This window comes from Sinocyclocheilus grahami, unplaced genomic scaffold, assembly GCF_001515645.1.
Source record: "Sinocyclocheilus grahami isolate Dianchi unplaced genomic scaffold, SAMN03320097.WGS_v1.1 scaffold11.1, whole genome shotgun sequence".
NCBI lineage: Eukaryota > Metazoa > Chordata > Actinopteri > Cypriniformes > Cyprinidae > Sinocyclocheilus > Sinocyclocheilus grahami.
Window position 1 is genome coordinate 1,826,861 of NW_015505190.1, and position 19,976 is coordinate 1,846,836.

General features: G+C 40.4%; 1 protein-coding gene across 1 annotated transcript in view; it reads left to right on the forward strand.

The window, feature by feature from the left end:
• The window catches only part of znf1035 (zinc finger protein 1035), a 35,302-nt gene extending 16,742 nt beyond the window's left edge, over positions 1 to 18,560 (forward strand). The window contains exons 3-4 of the mRNA XM_016285755.1: positions 9,653 to 9,706; positions 9,790 to 18,560. Coding sequence (XP_016141241.1) covers positions 9,826 to 17,964 — 8,139 coding nt within the window. The 5' untranslated portion in view covers positions 9,653 to 9,706; positions 9,790 to 9,825 and the 3' untranslated portion in view covers positions 17,965 to 18,560. The remainder of the gene's footprint in view (positions 1 to 9,652; positions 9,707 to 9,789) is intronic.
• The last annotated feature ends 1,416 nt before the right edge of the window (positions 18,561 to 19,976 follow it).

Here is a 19,976-nt window from a genome sequence, read left to right on the forward strand (position 1 = left end):
GACTTTGATCTGATCATAAAGTCTTTCCGAGTCACAGGGCTCAAGTCCAAGTCAAGTCTCGAGTCCTTGCTGATAAAGTCTAAGTCGAGTCTCAAGTCATCTTTAATTATGTCGAGTCGAGTCGCAAGTCATCAAATTTGGGACCTAAGTCCTAGTCAAGTGACTCGAGTCCACACCCCTGCTAATTAGATTGTAAGAGCAGACTGATTGCTATAAAAGGAGGGAAGAAGCGCTTCCAATCATTGTGTTCTTGTTAGCAATGGTTACCGCCGAAGAAACGCGTGCAGCCATCATCGCTTTGCATCAAAATGGCCTCACTTGCGAGGAAATTGCTACAAAGAATATTGCACCTGAAAGAACCATTTACCGGAACTTCAAGGAGAGATTTGACTGCAGTGAAGACGTCCCAGAGTGTCCAGCAAGTGCCAGGACTGTCTCCTCCTGAGGAGTCAGCTATATAATCGTGTCTCCAGCAGTGCAGAGCTTGCTCAGGAATGGCAGTAGGTTGGTGTGAGAGAATCTGCATGCACAGTGAGGCCAAGACTTTTGGACAATGGCCTGGTGTCAAGAAGGGCAGCAAAGAAGCCAGTTCTCTCCAAGAAAAACATCAAGGACAGAATGAAATTCTGCAAGAAGTACAAGGATTGGACCGCAGAAGACTGGTGCAAAGTTATTTTCTCTGATGAAGCTCCCTTTCAACTGTTTGGGACATCTGAAAAATCGATTGTTTGGTGAAGAAAAGGTGAACGCTACCATGAGTCCTGTGTTGTGCCAACATTGAAGCATCTCGAGACCATCCATGTGTGGGGTTGCTTTTCAACCAAGGGAGTGGGCTCTCTCATAATTCTGCCTAAAAACACTGCCATGAATAAAGAACGGTGTCAAAACGTCCTGCAAGAGCGACTTCTTCCAGTGAACCATGAGCAGTTTGGTGATTTATCCGTGCATTTTCCAGCATGATGGAGCACCATGTCACAAAGCAAGAGTGATAAAGAAGTGGCTCGAAAATCATTACATTGAAATTTTGGATCCGTGGCCAGGCAACTCCCCGGATCTCAATCCCATAGAGAACCTATGGTCAGTCCTCAAAAGGCAAGTGGACAAGCAGAAGCTCACAAATTGTGATCAACTCCGAGAACTAATAAGGCAAGAATGGATCGCCATCAGTCAGGATTTGGCCCAGAAGCTAATATCCAGCATGCCAGAGCGAATTGCAGAGGCTATGAAGAACAAGGGTAAACACTGTAAATATTGACTCATATTTTTTGCCAATAAAAAGCCTTTGAAACTTATGATATGCTTATTGTTTTTCAGTATACCATAGAAACATGTGGAAAAATAATCTACAAATACTGAAGCAGCAAACTTTGCAAAACACAAAATGTATGTCACTGTCAAAACATTTGGCCATGACTGTACACAACGGATTGATGACACGCATCACACTTTACACAACTTTTCAGTAGGAACCATCGCCAACATCTCTCAACTTCATCAGAGTTTCATGTTTTGCCCTTTGCGCAGGGTCTTGTCCAAAATACGAAATGTACTTTATGGATTTCAAATTTAAGCTGTGTGGTTTGGCTGGGCAGTTTTGATTAGGGTTATTTTGGATTGGGGCTGTTTAGGGGTCTAAACCGCTAACTACTGCATGTTGAGTGACTTGATTGGTTGGCTTTGATAGGCTTTACTGAATAATAAGAACAGGAATAGTGAAAGAATAAGGTAGATCTGGCTGACAAAAACAGAATTACAGTTCATCTCTGGTCACTGCAGAGGTGCACAGATTAGCCTTTGTTTTCAAACAAGAACAATGACAGGAGACTATGACTGGCACTAAAGGTAGGTGATGTTGCAATAGGTATTATGTGATAAATGTGATGGATTATAACAATGCCATGCATGATGCAAAGTTCTGTAGATCACTTGCCAGCTCTAATCGGAAACAACACTAGCTGGAAATTGCCTTCTCCACTTACTTGCTTCTGTCAGATATTAGAGTATTGCCTGTCCTGCTCATGGACAGTCACCCTTCTACAGATTTTTTTTCCAATATTAAACTACCTTACTTAGATATTCAAGGTTTCTGGGATTAGTATACATTTTCAGAGTAGGTTTGAACTCTGCAGGAAGGTGGCCATTCAGGAGCAGGATTAGACACCCCTACCTTGTCTTACAAATTAAATTTGTGATTTCTAGTATGTGGCTGTGTCTGAGGAGGTTTTGCAAGTATTTTTGGCTCCCAGGGCATAAATTCCCTTTATTGTTTAGTATTTGGCAGAGTGGATCATGCATTGCATCTTGGACAGTGCAGAGCTGCAGATATTGCTTTCTACAACCAGGACCAATGCAACATTTGATTGATTGCCCACAATCTTGAATCTTTTCTACTCCCGTTTATTGTTGCTTGTTTCATACTGTCTAATTTTGTTGCGAGCTCACAAAACCTTTCTTAATGAGGGCACTATCCTGGCCCTGACTGGATTCTTAATCCTGAGCCCTTTAAGGGTGCCAAGCTGATTTTCCTGGCAGAATTTTCATTTTTGGGTGAACTAACACCGTAAGAAAGATATTGCAAGGGTAAGCTATTCAAATCCAATTTTAGAAGGTGTAGGTTTTCCTAATAAGGGAAATTTGACCTCTAGTATAGCACAGTAACAAACATGCCGTTGGGTTAGGGTTAGATTTTGGATACATATATTATATTAGATGTTTTCAGGAATATTATTTTGTATATTAAATGAGACCAATCAGGTCTGTTTTAATGAACCACAAACTACTTCATTTTGACTGTGAAAATTGGTACTAGACAGGCTGTACTGGTATTGTAAGTAAGCTATTAATAAATTAAGCTCCGAGCTGCATCAAAGAAAAAGCTATTTAATCAACTCCATTTGTAGACATACAGCATTTACCCATTTGCTTCCTATGAAATCTTGGAGATATTTGTGACCAAGAATGAGTTCTGTATGATCAGCAGCAGTTGTCGTCTGAGAACAAAATCATAAAAGTAAGCTATCAAGTTAACCATCACCTTCTATATGAAATTAGTATGGCAAGTCATATCTTTCTGCCATTGGGTTTGCTCCAAAAATTTGAAGAAGTGGCAGGCTTGGCCCCAGAATCACATCACCGAGGGTACTATTGAAATTAGTGAGGATGCTCTAGCATTAATGTTTTGTGCGAGTAGAGCAGGATGGCAGGGACCCTCGAAGTCTGAGGCTAGGGGGTCGATTGGGTCGGGGGGGGGGTTTCATTGGGACCATATGAATCTCTTATTTACATTGTGTCTACAGTTTGGTCTGTGAGCGGCTGTATTAGATCCAAAGGGTGCTTCTACTAAATACTGAGCAAAGGGTCTGAATACTTAGGACCATGTGATATTTCAGTTTTTCTTTTTTAATAAATCTGCAAAAATGTCAACAATTCTGTGTTTTTCTGTCAATATGGGGTGCTGTGTGTACATTGAGGAAAAAAATTAACTTAAATGATTTTAGCAAATGGCTGCAATATAACAAAGAGTGAAAAATTTAAGAGGGTCTGAATACTTTCCGTACCCACTGTATGTCTGTGATTGGCTACATTGCTTAACGCAGCAAAAACACATTGTAAATCGAAACCGTTGACACTCTCCATAGTACAAATACACACTGAATTGTTCGCCAATCTGTTTTGCCAATGTTCAGCTGAGGGTGCTGTTGCTTTCATTTGAAGTTGCTTAGCACCCTCTACAACCCCCATAGATCCAAGCCTGAGAAGTGGACCTTGAAGAGCAGTCTTGAAATTTACTTCTGAAATCACTGACACTGTTGTGCAGTAGTAAGTCATCATTGCTGGCACTGACCTCTGTGAGAAAGCCTCTTAGTAAACAATCCTGTAGGGATGATGATGATATTCTTTATAAATTTCATTTTTTGTTGTCATGACCTCAGCATACACTTCTCCCAGACTGGCACAGAGGACAGACTGGTGGAATGTGCAGTGGTAAGATGATAGGTCAGTGTGATCCTCTTTCCAATGTGCAACCAGCTCCCTCCCTCTTCCTATTATGGTTGGGTCTCCATCTGTGGTGGAGACCAACGGTTAGATATCTATTCCTCTTTGTGTGTGTGTGTGTGTGTGTGTGTGTGCGTGTGCGTGCGCGCCTCAAGAGTTGTTAAACCCAGCAGGGTCTTCACTGAATTGATTCTTTGTTTCATCATCCGATGAGAAGAAATGCATGATGAGGTCATTCAGAATGCACTAAGAGCTTCAAACATGCACTCGTGGACCGCTCTTATTGGGCTTTGAGCTGATTTATTTTTCTCATTCTCAGCTCTGTGTTTTCAAGATACGTTTACTCAATGACTGTTTTGTGTCAGAGTGAGGATTCACATCATGAGTGCCATGTACTCTTAGCATGTAAGGTACATTGGTTTTTAGCTTCTTGTTCCAACACGTCTTTCACTCTCACATATATTGTGCAACTGGATGAAACGTGGATCTCTTCACAAAACTAAATTTACGAGACCGTTGGATAGGATGGAGAAATCTTCATGAGATCTGTTTGCATAAACTCATTCTATAGAATGGGATGTGGTTTTCTTCACTGCTGGTGAGATGCTGCACTGGGTCATTTGTGTTTTAAAGCTGTCTGAATTTAATTTAATTTATGAATATCATTTGATGCTGTTCGGTCCATATTGACCTTTGCTAGTTCCGGACTGGATATGGTCTGCCATTTGAGTATGACCGGTTTACTGAATATATTACTGAAAGTGCAGAAGGAACTAAATGAGATGACCTAAAATAAAGTAAAGAACAGGGGGGGGTAGTACATTTTCATCATCAGAAATGTCCGTGTGCAGCTCAATATTTGTGACCGCGCATACAGTCCGCGTACAGCACAGGCGTGAGGTGAATGTTGAGACGGAGCGAGTCAAGTAGGTGATCCTGTGCATGTGTCGAGCTTGTCCATCCACGCTCATCCGCAATTGAGTATGTGAAATAAACACACCAAAAGTTGGGACAAAACAACTCCGTATTAAAGAGTTCACACCGTGCTGACCTGTCATCGGCGCGGCGCGACCAACTTGACAGCGCAGGGAGGACGTGTTTGCTAGCGCCAAACTGACAGCGCGGCTCTGATCAATTATAACAGCGCAGCGCAAACATTACTCTGCTCACACTGCTCATGTGTTTTTCCTTGCACGTAACACAATGAAGTTCAGTAAGTTATTGCATTTAATTTGCTTATCTTTATCGGGGGAAATCACGATGCCGGCTCAACATAGTGATGTCTGTCAGCCATCGGCGATGGACGATAACATCCTTTATTGGCCCAACCCTACTGAGCATATAATGTAATGATGCAATAATACGCCGTTATCAAGATTTTTTTTAAAAATCATTTTGTAATTTTTTTTTTTTTTTTTTACTTAAAGGGGTCATTATGCTTTTTCACTTTTTTTTCTATTTTAGTCCGTGTATAGTGTGTATGTTCAGTGTGTAGATCTAGAAAGTTACAAATCTCAAAGTCCACTCCAAAGGGAGATATTTAGTTTTTTAAAAATCCATTTTCAAGAACTACAGCAAATGGCTCGTTTGGACTACAGTGTTTAGTTTCCGGGCTTTGTGATATCACAAAGCGGATCATTAGAATTTCATTACAAATAATTCCCACCTACAGAAATTCGAATGGTTGGGGGTGGGGAGGGGCGAGGTCGTGGTTAGAACGCTTGGTTGAGTGAGTGCATCAGACAAGACGACGAAGAAGAGCTGCTGTGCTGTAGCCTCAAATTTTTGGCATGTCTAGAACAGCGGTTCTCATTTCCAGTCCTCGCGTATCCCCGCTCTGTACATTTTATGTGTTTCTCTTATTGCTTCATACGTTTGTTATATTTGACTGTAAGTGCCCCCTCCGTGCTCAAACGTCTTTGTTTGGGCTTCCGAAAGCGGTTGATGTCAGGAAACAGTGGTTGCAATTTACTTTTTAACTCTGTTCCTGAGCATTATAACCCCAATTTGCTATTGTGTGCTGCGCATTTTACTAAGGACAGCTTCCACATCACGAGTGAGAAGTGCCGGATTCCCAAAAGCTTTTGTTGAAAGACAGAGCAAGGGGGCGTGGCAGTACTGAAACACCGTCTAAGCTGTTCGCCAATCACAACGCACTGGGAAAGCTAACCAATCACAACACATTTTGTTTTTCGGAAGGCGGACCTTCATCAAAGCCAGAACTAATCGAGCCATTTGTGCCAGGCTAGGGAGAAAGGTATTGTAATAATGTAAATTATGTAAAAAATAATGCGTTTTTCGAACCACCAAGCATGAGAACAAAATCAAGACTTTGTAAAAGAGCATAATAGGACCCCATTAAATGACAATTCATGAGATAATATCCAGGCAATATTTCAGTTGTTCCATGCCAAACATATCCCACCGCAAGACTCTTAAGTAGTGAAGGCAAAAGATGTGGAAAAACTGCCATATCCAATAGCTACATGAAGGCACCACATTGATCCTTAAAGTAGATTAGTTGTGGCTGCAGCAGACCACACATTCCTGTTAGCTAAGAATAGATGGCAAAGACTACAATGAGTATAGGTTTAACAAACCCTGACCATGCAGTGTGAACATCTTGCTTGATTCTGGAGCAACATTTTAATCAACCAATCAGTTTTGGGAACAAGTTTAAAGTTTGTTAAATGTAGGCTTACAATCAGGGTTAGGTGTTTCTACATCATTAGCTACGTTTACATGGACACTTTTTGCTTCCACCAGAATTAATTAATTCTGATTGACGAATCCGAACGTAGTGTTTACATGAACGCTAAATAAAGTGATCGGGTTGATATGCGCGTTTGTCACAAGCTTCTGATCAGATTTACTCTTTTGACATGCTTGTGCACACTGCATGAATATACAGTTTCCTGCTGTTGTCGCATACTGTTTTATAAAAAGCACACTTGATATTTATGTACTTCGGGGTCCTAATTGGGCGACGACCAGCACATGAACTGTTGTTCTGTGCTGCTTACTTTAGAAAGCAGTAAAAGTGCCCCGCACCCAAAACCAGTCGTCTGTTGATGAGTCTTAAACAAGGACTGGTGGGATGTTGTGTTGCTCCACTTCACAGACGCTGAGTGAAAGCAGAATTTTAGAATGACCAAAACTCATTTGACACTTTATTCACACGAAAGAACAACTCGTTCTGAGTGTCATACGTCATTATGCTACTTTTACATCACTGCACATGCACAGTACTTTCCAATTTCGGTTTTCAATCCGATCAAGTGTTTACATGTCCTCGCGCTCAGATTACAAAAGAAATAGGCTAAACCAGTGGTTCCCAACCCTGGTCCTGGAGGTACCCCAACACTGCACGTTTTGCATGTCTCCTTAATCAAACACACCTGATTCAGGTCATCAGCTCATTAGTAGAGACTCCAAGACCTGAAATTGGTGTCAGAAAAATGAGACATGCCAAATGTGCAGTGTTGGGGTGCCTCCAGGACCAGAGTTGGGAACCACTGGGCTAAACCACCCCTTACAATCCGAACAAAATTTTAATCAGATCTGGCCAATTCAATCCGATTGACGTGTTTACATGTGACTTTTTTTATTTTATTTTGATTGTGCGTCTAATCCTATTACGATCGGATTATTAAGGTCCATGTAAACGCAGCTATTGTTATTCCCCTATCATTTGAGTTATGAATAGGTTTTTGGGTAGGGATAGGTTAGGACCATGATTTTGGGCAGGAATGTTGATGCAGGTGGTTAGTTCAAAATTTGGTGTTTACAACATGAATCCAATATCTTACTGGATAAACAAATATAAAACAGCAATTTGCAGTACTTCTGTTCAAATCCTGTTTGGTTCTTGTGGGTTTCTGATCATTTGTGGGAATCATTCCAAATTGTAATAGGAATTCTATAGGCTATGTATTGGAATTTTGGATGTATACATTTTGCTCATTTAAGTGGATGGGACACGTGTAGAGTAGGCATTTTACACTAACTAGTGAAAATTATTAATTTCCCCCAGTATAAGCATCAATTTGCATGCTTTCACTTGTAGGTCATTAGGGTATTTTTAGGGAATTTGCCATATTTGGCCATATAACTTGTTGGTTGTACTGCTTATTTCACATTGTATGATAGGGAAGTAGGTGTATTTGGACCTCTCTGGAGAGGTGAAGCTTCAAACTGTGTGTAGAACACCTTATTTATTTTTATTTCAATTAATACTGTTTGATGTCATATTGTCCATTACTGTCCATCCCAGAGTAGACGTCAGTATTTTTTTCTTAGCCAAGTTTAGTAAGTTATATTTTGGGCTTTTTTTGTCTTTATAACCATAGGAGAGGAGAGAGGGGCATGGAATCAGGTTGCCCAAAGCGATGTTGCACTATGTAGGAGTGCGCATGGTAATGGCTTCAAAGCCTACAGTCATATTTGCTTCTAAAATAAATCTGACATGGCCTGGATGTATGTTTTAAATCAAATCTAGTTGAATGATAATTGCATGACCACCTAGGTATAGCAGTTTGATTCACAATAAGAGAAACCAGTCTGTCTTCTCCTTGAGATTTTACGACCTTGGGAGATGAACCAAAGATTTCAATAGACCACGGGCGGCACTTCATGGCCATTTTGTTGCTACTAACTGACCTGTTAAACCTGAAGCTCTTCAGAGTTTATAGTGAGGCTTGCTTGCTTGCAATGTTAAACTGCTTAAAGCTGATTTCCACACAAGATGTTGACTCTCAGAAACTTCAGATTCTGGCTTTGGGCTAAGTTAACCCATTACTTGTTCCCTGAAAAATACCTTTGAAATTAACTGCAGTGTACCAAAATTTGGTCCGAAAATGCAGAATTTGCTAAAAGGATGTTCCTTTTTAATTATTATGTGTGAGACAAAATAAATTCAGTAGCAACAATGTTATGTGGTGGTGTTTCTTGATGGTGCCTGGCTGTGCTGCTTCATTCCTCTGAGCTATCTGGCATCCGCATACTCTGTCTGGCATTGTTTGCTGCTGCAAACATTCGGTGTACCCCAACAAACACTGCTCTTTTCCCACCTGCCTCAAGCACTGCAAAAACACTATGATGTAGTTTACTTTTTACTCTTCATAATGGTGGTAGTAGTAACAGCTACCACTGGTCTTCATGTGATCTCAACATGAGGGAGCAACCCCTCCATGTAGAGTAGGCCACTTTAGGCCAATAAAATAACTGGAATTTCAAAATAACTTTTTAAATATTATTTGTCAGAGTATTATTTATTTTTAATGAGGAAACCTCAGTTTGTCCAACTCCAAAATTACAAAAAAAGAGTCATAGTGCAATTTTGTGAGAATAAAGCAAAATGTAGGTTTTTCACTGATAATCTTCACTTTTGCAAAAGCTGGCCAAGCTCTTATTTTGCATAGTTTATGCTTCCATTACCTTTAGATCACATTATTTCAGTGCTGCTGTTTTGGCATAATGGTGTTGCATTACTACTACGTAGTTGTAGTTGGGAGTAATGTGCACATGTTTTGTTTTTTTCTTCTTTGAACATGGGGATCTTTTTGCACGTTTATACTAGTTCATGAAAACACTGATTTTGTTAGTGATTATGGTTTGTATGCTGATATTTAAATGGATTTTATTTTTCTTTATGCAGGTCTTTGGTCAAATCAGCTATAATGTTCCCACTGATATGTAGTGGATAAGTGTGGTGAGCATTTCATTTTCTCTTACTGCATATTTTCACTTATAAGCGTGTGCTTTTTGGTAATCACATGGACATTTTTTTTTCAGAGTTAGGAGAATTAGCCCTTGGAGGAGAACACCAGGATGACTCAAACATGGAATGCACTTCAGCAAGCACAGATTCTATCTAACCAGAGCCCGGAAAATTCTATTGGAGCTATGGACTGTAATGGAATGCCAGTGGAATCGGACGAGAGTTTTGCTCATGAGATAGAAGAGTTCATTGAGAAGGAGAACTTTTCAAGCATGATGGATTTGCAAGATATTGCTGAATCAGACATAAAAGACTTGGAGTCTGGTTCTCTGCAGCACACATGCTATGAATCATCTTGGCAAGATGTAATGAGTTCAGATGACCTTGAACAAGATAAGCCAGGGGATAAAGGAGAAAATAATGTTAGCATGATACACTGTCCCTTGCCTAACTCAGTAGAGATTGAATCCATACTGGAAGCACATTCTGACAAAGCAATATTAGAACCTGCTTTTGAGACAAATGCTGCTAGTCTTGTCGAATATTCAGATATTAGCAGCTGCTCTGACACCGAAGGAAATTTTGATTGCAATTTGAGTTCATCCATTGATGTTAACATGGGTAGCAACCAGGCTGGTCAGCCTTCAGAGAAAGGAGACCTGAATTCAAGTATGCACTTCTCTTCTGCTGAGATCTGCCATAGTATTGTGGAAGCAGGTATGAGTGAAATAAATCAACAGCAGGATGCTGGACCTCCAGTGACCACAGGTGAAAGCAATGAAAGTGTAAACCATACTGGTAGTGAGGGGTCACTTCTTACAAATGCCAAGGTTTCATGTACAGAAGTACTAGGTTTGGACAATATGATTGGTGCAGTGCCGTTGTCAAAAGATGGGCAAACTGAGGAAAGGGAAAGAACTTGCGATTTGGAATATTTTTTGGATCACTGCAAAGAGCTTGGTACCTCTCAGGATGGTTCCAATTGTGCCTCAAATCATGCAAATATTGATACGTCATTGGCCTCTAATGGGGATGAAAACATTTGCCCAACCATAGATTCACTAAGTGTTTGCCAACTGGAAAGGACAACCCCAGATGCTGAAAACACATCATCAAAACCTGAACTTCAAAAGACATTTGTGATTTCTGGTGATGGAAAATGTTCACTCGGTGATCACCAATTAGATGTAATGAACCCAAATCCTGAAAATACATCCTCAACGCCCAACTTTCAAGAAACAGTTAAGACATCTGGCAATGGAAAAGATTATCTTGATGGCTGTCAATTGGAAAGCAATCAACCAGGTCCTAAAGGCCCATCCTCAAAACCTGACTTTCAAGAGACAATTGGGGTATCTGGCAATGGAAAAGATTCTCTTGATGGCTGTCAATTGGAAAGCAATCAACCAGGTCCTAAAAGCACATCCTCAAAACCTGTCCATGGAAATTCTTCTCCACTAGAAGGACAGAAATTCTTTACATCTGATGCTGAACAAGTTGAGCGGAGTAGTTTTGGGTTCCTTGAGTCATGTTTTGGTTTAAGAAGTACAGCGCAGAACACTGAGGAACTTAAACACCCGGAACCTGCGCATGTAAAAAAAGTAAATGAGTGCAGTCTGTTTAATCACACTGCCGTTGAATCTAAAAATAAGATGGATGAGGGAACTGATGCACCAAAAGATCCACCAGTACTCAGTGCAGACCAAACGTCCAAGACCTTGCTAGATCCTGAACAGCAAAAATGTCTGACTGGCAATGGTACCATTACAAACAAAGATTCTTTATCATATTTAAAGACCCAAAAGAGAAAACTGCAGCCTGTTGTTCTCCTTAAGACAACTGAGAAAAGAACTTGTAATGGAAAAACATACCATTGCTTTGAGTGCCAAGAGTCAACACAAAGTGTAGATGAACTAATTGAACACTACCACTGCATGCATTCTCTCCATAAGTCTCAGTATTGTCTCTCTTGTGAAAGTTACTTCACTGGTGGTACATTGGCTGGACAACACTTCTGTGGAAAAGTCGAACTTAATGACAAGAAAAAATCATCTCCCTCGTATACCAAAGTGCTAACTGAGAAGAAAGCAAAGTTCATATGTAGATACTGTAGCAAGTCCTTTGTTCGACAAGCTTATCATGAAGAACATGAGCTGAAGCACAGAGTTGTCACACATCATAGATGTGACTGTTGTGGATTATACTTTCCTAATGCTCACAAATGTCAAAGTCACAAGCATAAAGCAACATGCACACCTTTGATACTAGACCCTTTTTTACAGACTGCAGATCATTCAGAATCAATCCATGAAAAGAATGACATACCAGACGTGGTTGAAACAGTTGGCTCCAATGTAGAACTTCGTAATTGCTTTGTGAAACTAATGGATGTGTGCAATACAAGCCAATCATCTGAACGAATGCATTGTCAAGTTTGTGGCAAGACTTTCAGGCTCAGAGCGCAATTGAATGCACACCTTAGATCACATTCGGATGAGAAGCCCTTCAAGTGTGACAATTGTGAAAAAGCATTCAAATATACCTGGAATCTTAACAAACATAAAAGAGAGCAGTGTTCTCAAAAGATTGTCCCACATGAAAAATCTTCAGTTCCAGATAGCAACTTCCCACCAAAGTTTAAATGCCCAATCTGTTTTCGCATTTTCAAGTACTCCTACAATCGGACACGTCATTTGCGTCACCAGTGTCTCAAAGAATACATGAAAAAAGGCAAAGGACGGATTGGTGACAAGTATCAATGCCCTTTGTGTAAAGATATGTTTACTGTGGCCGGCAACCGCAATAGACACATTAAGCAAACTTGCATTAAGCTTAAACTCTATAGAGCCAAAGGAAAGGTAAAGAACAAAAAAGAGTTAGAGGAACTTAACAGTACCAAAAAAGAGGACAAAGAGTCACTATTGACTATGTCCATACAAAAAGCATCACGGTACAAATGCACTTTCTGTCCAGCTGAGTATTCTAGCAAGTCTGGTTACTACAGCCATGTAGCAAAGCATAAATTGCTTGGACATGACAAGAAGGCAGTCAAACACAAACATGGTAATGCTGTTGATTTGAAAAACTCAAGCTCTGCTGTGGAAAGACCAACTAGCCAAGAAAGTGCTGACAAAGACGTAAGACTTCCTTTCTCCTGTCGCTTCTGTGGAAGAGCCTTCGCTTCACCGGACTCATTAAAAAAGCACTTACGACTTCATAAAGGAAACAAACCTTTTCGCTGTTTAGACTGTGGTAAAAATTTTGCCAGGCATGGACACCTAATGGCTCACAAAAATGTGCACAGGAGGAATATACAGTGTTCAGTCTGCTGGGAAGTTCTGCCGTCTATTGGAGATTTGTTAAAACACAGACAGTCCCATCCAAAAAAAGGCATGCTTAAATGCCCTGATTGCCCTTTGCAGTTCCAGTTTCCAGTATTTCTGCTTCGACATGTGGCTGTGCATGAGAGGAGACGCAAACTTAAGGAACTTGTCCCTCCAAAGGACCAAGCTACACCTCAAAAGGTAGAAGACATTTACAAAGAGGAGTTCAAATGTGGTCTCTGTCAAAAAGCCTTCGTTGACTCAAAGGCACTTAGCGAGCATTGTTTAACTCATATGCCTGGACCTTCTGCATCCAAATGTCAGTTCTGCAAACGCCATTTCTCAAGTCGTGCTGGACTTATTCGTCACATCCGCCTTCACACTGGTGAAAAGCCTTTTCCCTGTCCAACTTGTGGCAGGCACTTCCATAGAAAGGAAGTTCTTAAATTGCATCAGGAAAAATGTACAGTGGAGCAACCACCTCCATTACAAACGTCAAGTACCAAACAAATACAGGCAGAACATAGTATAGACGCTGCTTCAAAAAAGACCAGCAAAGTCTATAATTGCTCATACTGCCCACATTCATTTCGTTTTCCAAACAATTTAAAACTCCACGAGAGAGCCCACTTGGCCAAGACAGTTTTCCCTTGTTCAAAGTGTGGGAAGTTTTACAGGAAAAGAAAATTTAAAGATCATGTTGAACTCTGCAATGGAGACCAGATAAAACCTGCTTGCAGAAAATGTGGGAGAAGTTTTACTAGAAAAAACTACAGAAATGGTCACGAAAAGCAGTGCCAGGGCAAGCAGATTAAAACCGAAACTGGAAAAGGAACAAATGAGAAGGGCAAATTTAAGCAGCAATGTCCACAATGCTTTAAATGTTTCAGATCTAGCAGTTTCCTCCAGAGACACGTATCTCTTCATTCAAAGGAAACTGCATATACATGCATGCATTGTGGACAGAAATTTGACAGTGAGGATCGATACTTGCAACATGAAGCCTTTTGTGATAGTGTGTTCAAGAAACGTAGATTGGAGAGTTTAAGAGGATCTGAGAAAATTAAATCAATGTTTGTTGAAGAAAAAAATCATAAAGAGGTCCCTGTGGTTCCTGGAGAAAATGGTGAGTCATTTAAGTGCAAATTTTGCACTAAATCATTCTTGAGGGCCAGATACCTAAGGCGCCACATTCTCACTCATACAGAGGTCAAGCCATACCGGTGCAAGACTTGTGAAAGTTGTTTCTCACGCTATGATCATTTAAAACTGCACCAAGCCCGCTGCAGAGGAAAGCGACAACTTGAGGTACGAGTTGAAAAGATGAGTCTCGACAGCTTGAGCACAAGTCCCCAAAGCAAAACCCAAGAAGATGGTGACACATTACAATGCAAAGTTTGCTCAAAGCAGTTGTCCACCCCGAGTGATCTGAAGCGTCATATGGCCATGCTCCACATTACCGATAAACCTTTTCCCTGCAAAAGATGTGGCAAAACTTACAGTACTAAAAAGACTTTGAGGACGCACAACCTTACAATCAGATGCAAAAAGATTTCAAAGGAAAGCGTGCCGTCTGCCAAGAATAATGTTCAAACCCAACCATGCAGAGAAACATCCAAACTTCTGCAACGTATACAGGTGCACTATATGAATAAATTTAAATACCAATGTGAGTATTGTCCTCGACGCTTTAAACTGTCAGGACAACTGAAGGTACATGTACGTCTTCATACAGGGGAAAAACCATATGGCTGCGCCAACTGTGGAGAGCATTTCATCAGAACAGACTATTTGAAACGACACTTAGCTAAATGCAGTGGAAAGGGAGAAAAAGAAAAAATTCTTTGTGATAAATGTGGTGACCTGTTTACCCGGGACGCACTGTCTGTACATCAGAAGACGTGTGTCATTAGCTCAAAATCATCCGGATCATCTCAACAGGTAAATTATAAAGATAAGAGCCCCATCAAGATAAAAGGTTTTTCCTGTGCTAACTGTAGTGACCGATTTTTATTGTTCTCACAGCTCCAGCAGCATTTTTTAGCGAAGCATAGATCTGATCAGCAGCAATTGGTATCAAGTCACATGCAAGTCATAAAGCAAGAGCAGGTTGATGAGGGGTATGGGCAGAACCAAGAAAGCAGCAGTCAGATAAATGCACGGGAGCGACGTGCGTGTTCAAACACAGACCTTATCAAGCCTCTTAAATGCCCACAGTGCAACATGCGGTTTTCCAGGAGCACTGGCCTGGGTATGCACATGCGCATACATAAGGGAGTGTACCCACTTTCTTGCACAAAATGTCATGTTGGTTTTTGGACCAGAAAGACAATGGAGAAACACAGGAGAAAATGTAGAGGTCACACACTTATCTCAAATAATGGATCGGCGATAGAAAGTGCAGGTGATTTAAACGACACTGTTCTAGTATTTAACAAGGGTTCTAATACAACAGGAACTGGAGTACTACAGACTAAATTCTCATGTAAAGATCAAGACCAGGAACATGATGCTGAGAAAGGAGATGTGTCTGTTCATAAGTATCAGTGTTCTGAATGTGATCAGAGTTTTACCGATGGACTGAGACTCATAAGTCATTTAGAGGAACATGGCCGTGAGGATCAAGAGCGCAAATCAGACATCCACAGATGCCATGTGTGCACTAAAGTCTTTGCTCAAGCTGGTATATTGCAAAGGCATGTGAAAATGCAACATAATGAAAAGATGAATAATACTTGTGAAATTTGTTTCAAGACTTTTCGTTTTCCATCTGACCTGGACATTCATAGATCTTGTCATGACCCCAGTCGTCCCTTTCCCTGTAACAGTTGTAAGATGCGGTTTTTGACTGCAAAAGCTCTGACCATTCACCATAGGATGGCTCATTTGCATGCACAACCACCCAACTCGAAAGAATCTAGTGTGAAAGCAAGAACGGAGCAGCCTGAAGTATATAGGTGTGAACCATGTGACAAAACCTATTTGTTAAAAAAGTCATACATGAAGCACTGCAAAATAAAACACAAAGAGGATTTTATCAAAACCCTCGCTGATAACGAATTGAGAAAATCTTCCGGCAGTGCAAGTCCGGAATCAGATGAGGAAGACTCCAGAAATTTTGAAGATGAAGATGACAGCGACAATGACTCCGATTCAGCACCGTACTTTCCTTGCCATGTTTGTGGTAAAACATTCTTAACATCAGAAAGTCTTGAGGATCATCAAAGATGTCATCTTGGCGAAAAACCCTTCGAGTGTGAAGAATGTGGGAAGTGCTTTTTTCAGCTCGCAAACTTGCAACAACATCAGCGGTGCCACAAGTCAGAGTTTCAGTGTCAAATGTGTGGTAAAGGTTTTGTCTCACTTTTCAGCCTGCGCAAACACAAGCAAACGCATATCAGAAAAAGTCCTCACCGCTGTACCAAGTGTCACCTGAGCTTTACACGCTCAACGGAATTAGCTGAGCACATGGTTACACACCGTGATGAAAACTTTCCATGTGACCTTTGTGATGAAACCTTTTCCTGCAAAACAAGTCGGGCGGAGCATCGCAAGATGCACACAGAGCAAGAAGAAGAGCTTCCACCATTGATTCCCCCCAAACCACCTCAAACATTGCAAGTGACTCCTGCCATCACAAGTAATGTTGAGCAGTACCAGTATCGCTGTGGAATTTGTCAAGTAAGATTTCCAGATCCAGAACAGCTCTCAGAACATGGCTGCAATCCAGCAAAAGAGCGGCCATACTCATGTCCTGAATGCAACAAGCATTTTTTACATGGTTCACACCTGAAAAAGCATCAGCTCAGCCATCAGTTGACAGGACCACGGTCTTATCAGTGTAATCATTGCAGCATGAGCTTCACCCACCACCACCTTTTTCTCACTCATTTACGAAGCCATGGGAATGAAAAAGCTTCCAAGGACACTAACTTTCCTACCAGTGAAAAGATGAGCCGTGTGGAACCTGTGAAGCGTGACAAAATTTACCAGTGCCCCATATGTCCAGAGAGTTTTTACCAAGCTTTGGACCTTGCGAATCACCTCTCTGTTCATTCTCACATGTGCAGTGTTTGTAATATGACTTTTCCCACTAAGAAAGACCTTGATGAACATGAACAATGCCATTTGACTGCTGCTACTCAGTATGAATGCACAGAATGTGGAGACAGCTTTCTTGGAAGTGATGCTTTCCGCAAACACCACTGTAGTAATAGAAATGTGACCTTTTCAGAAAAGCACCGTTCAGCTCCATCTGTCTCTTCCTCCAAGAAGCAGAGTTCAGGCACTCGTTTTCAAGCGGGTGATGAAGAGGAAGAGGTTGATGTTGGAGAAGACTTCATTATTTGTCCTATCTGTAAAAGACGGTTCTCCTCCAATAGCAGTTTAATGGAGCATCATAAAAAGCATCATGAGGATCCCCGTCCTTTCAAGTGCTTGGTTTGTAAAAAAGGCTTTACAAAGAAACGTTACCTTACGCAGCACCAGCAGATACACAGTGAACGCCCTTACCAATGTGAAGTGTGCTCAGAATCCTTTAAAACAGAACCGGCTCTTATATCTCACCGTAAAATGCATGACGCAAAAAGGCAACACCAGTGCCCAATATGCAGTAGAACCTACCTTACAGCAAATGATCTTGCAAAACATAAAAGGAAACATGCTGAACATCAAAACCTGAGTGAGGACAACCGAGAATACCGATGCGATATGTGCTATAAATCCTTCACCATGTTTGCTCATTTGCAAAAGCATCAAGAAACCCATGTAGGACAAGTGGTCTATGAATGCACCGAGTGTGACAAAGCCTTTGCTTTTCTAAATCTTTTGGAGGAACATCAGAGGACTCATGGTGCTGCTTCAACAGAATCTCTTCTGTCCCAATCACCAACCAATTTTCCCTATCAAAGCTCAGTAAATGAATGAAGGTCGAATTACTGATGACTCCGTTTCCTGCAATGCAGGTTATTCAAAATCATTCAGTTTTCTGAACGTTATTTGTAAAGATAAACGGTACATTGTTTTTACATTGGCCTAACTGCTTTTATCCACTTTGAAATATGATATTGGTGTTTTACCCTAGTTCAGAATTGGTCTGTTAAGGTTCATACAATCTGCTCTGTTCTACAGTTCTGTGAACTGCTCACAAATTTTTCTTTGTACAGTAATCAGACTGATGTAAATTAAATTTATGTAATCTAGCTGTATGAAACTATAGGCATATGTGCATGAATGCGGTTGTTGGAGATGTTGATGTTCCACAGTACAGTTCACAAGGATGTATAGTAAATCCTGCGTCATTCCTCCATTTTTGACCTTGCTTTAAATATCCTTATGAAAGTTAGAGGAAATCTGTAGATTAAAGTTAATGTTTCATAGTAATGCCCAGCTATGTTAATTTTTTCTTCTTCTTTGTAAATATTTAAGGTCATGTTGAGGGGTTATTACACAGTAGTTATATATGATGTGAATGCCTTTGAGTTAAATTTTTTTATTACATAATCCAGATTTACCTTTTTCTTGAAGGATGTATAGTAAATCCTGCGTCATTCCTCCATTTTTGACCTTGCTTTAAATATCCTTATGAAAGTTAGAGGAAATCTGTAGATTAAAGTTAATGTTTCATAGTAATGCCCAGCTATGTTAATTTTTTTTCTTCTTTGTAAATATTTAAGGTCATGTTGAGGGGTTATTACACAGTAGTTATATATGATGTGAATGCCTTTGAGTTAAATTTTTTTATTACATAATCCAGATTTACCTTTTTCTTGGAGTCTAACTTGAATGGCTTCCCTCAAAAAAAGTAAACTTCAGGCTTGATAATTCTGTATCCATTCTGTATGTGTTTTAATCTACATTAGTGCTGACATATATGCCTATGAAAACCTGATGTTTAGTTTTACTTTTATATGGCAATGTTGAGAATTCCTTCAACTAGTAAAAACATTTACATCTGTTTTGTTGTTTGAGCAGTTTCTTTAACTTGTGGAATGATTTGAGGTAACGGGTCACAAAGAACCACATTTTATATCCACTTAAATGTGGCTTCATTAAGGAAGTCTAATTTATAATAACGTCAACAGTCAGTAACTTGGTGTGAATCTTATTAAAAGTATAAGCTATACTTGTTATTCAGGATTGTTCTCGTACTGGCAATTAGATTTTGTAATAATGACTGGAGACCAACCTCACTGTCATATGTGATAAAATACCTCTCCATAGTGGCTGAACCCTATATTAGATGGGGGTTCACCACTCATAAACAGTTTTTTTAACTTAAAAACATGTCATGTTGAAGTTAAATGATCTATAATGTTCTGAGTTAAGTTTCATATTGTAAATGTTTTATTATATCTTTTCATGTGACAACACTGAAGAAATGACATTTTGCTACAATGTAAAGAAGTGAGTGTACAGCTTGTATAACAGTGTAAATTTGCTGTCCCCTCAAAATAACTCAACACACAGCCATTAATGTCTAAACCGCTGGCCACAAAAGTGAGTACACCCCTAAGTGAAAATATCCAAATTTGGCCCAAAGTGTCAATGTTTTGTGTGGCCAGACTGGCCACCATTATTTTCCAGCACTGCCTTAACCCTCTTGGGCATGGAGTTCACCAGAGCTTCACAGGTTGCCACTGGAGTCCTCTTCCACTCCTCCATGACGACATCACGGAGCTGGTGGATGTTAGAGACCTTGCGTTCCTCCACCTTCCGTTTGAGGATGCCCCACAGATGCTCAATAGGGTTTAGGTCTGGAGACATGCTTGGCCAATCCATCACCTTTACCCTCAGCTTCTTTAGCAAGGCAGTGTTCGTCTTAGAGGTGTGTTTGGGGTCATTATCATGTTGGTATACAACTATGGATCATGCTCTGCTTCAGTATGTCACAATACATGTTGGCATTCATGGTTAGAAGAGGCTTCCTTCTGGGACGA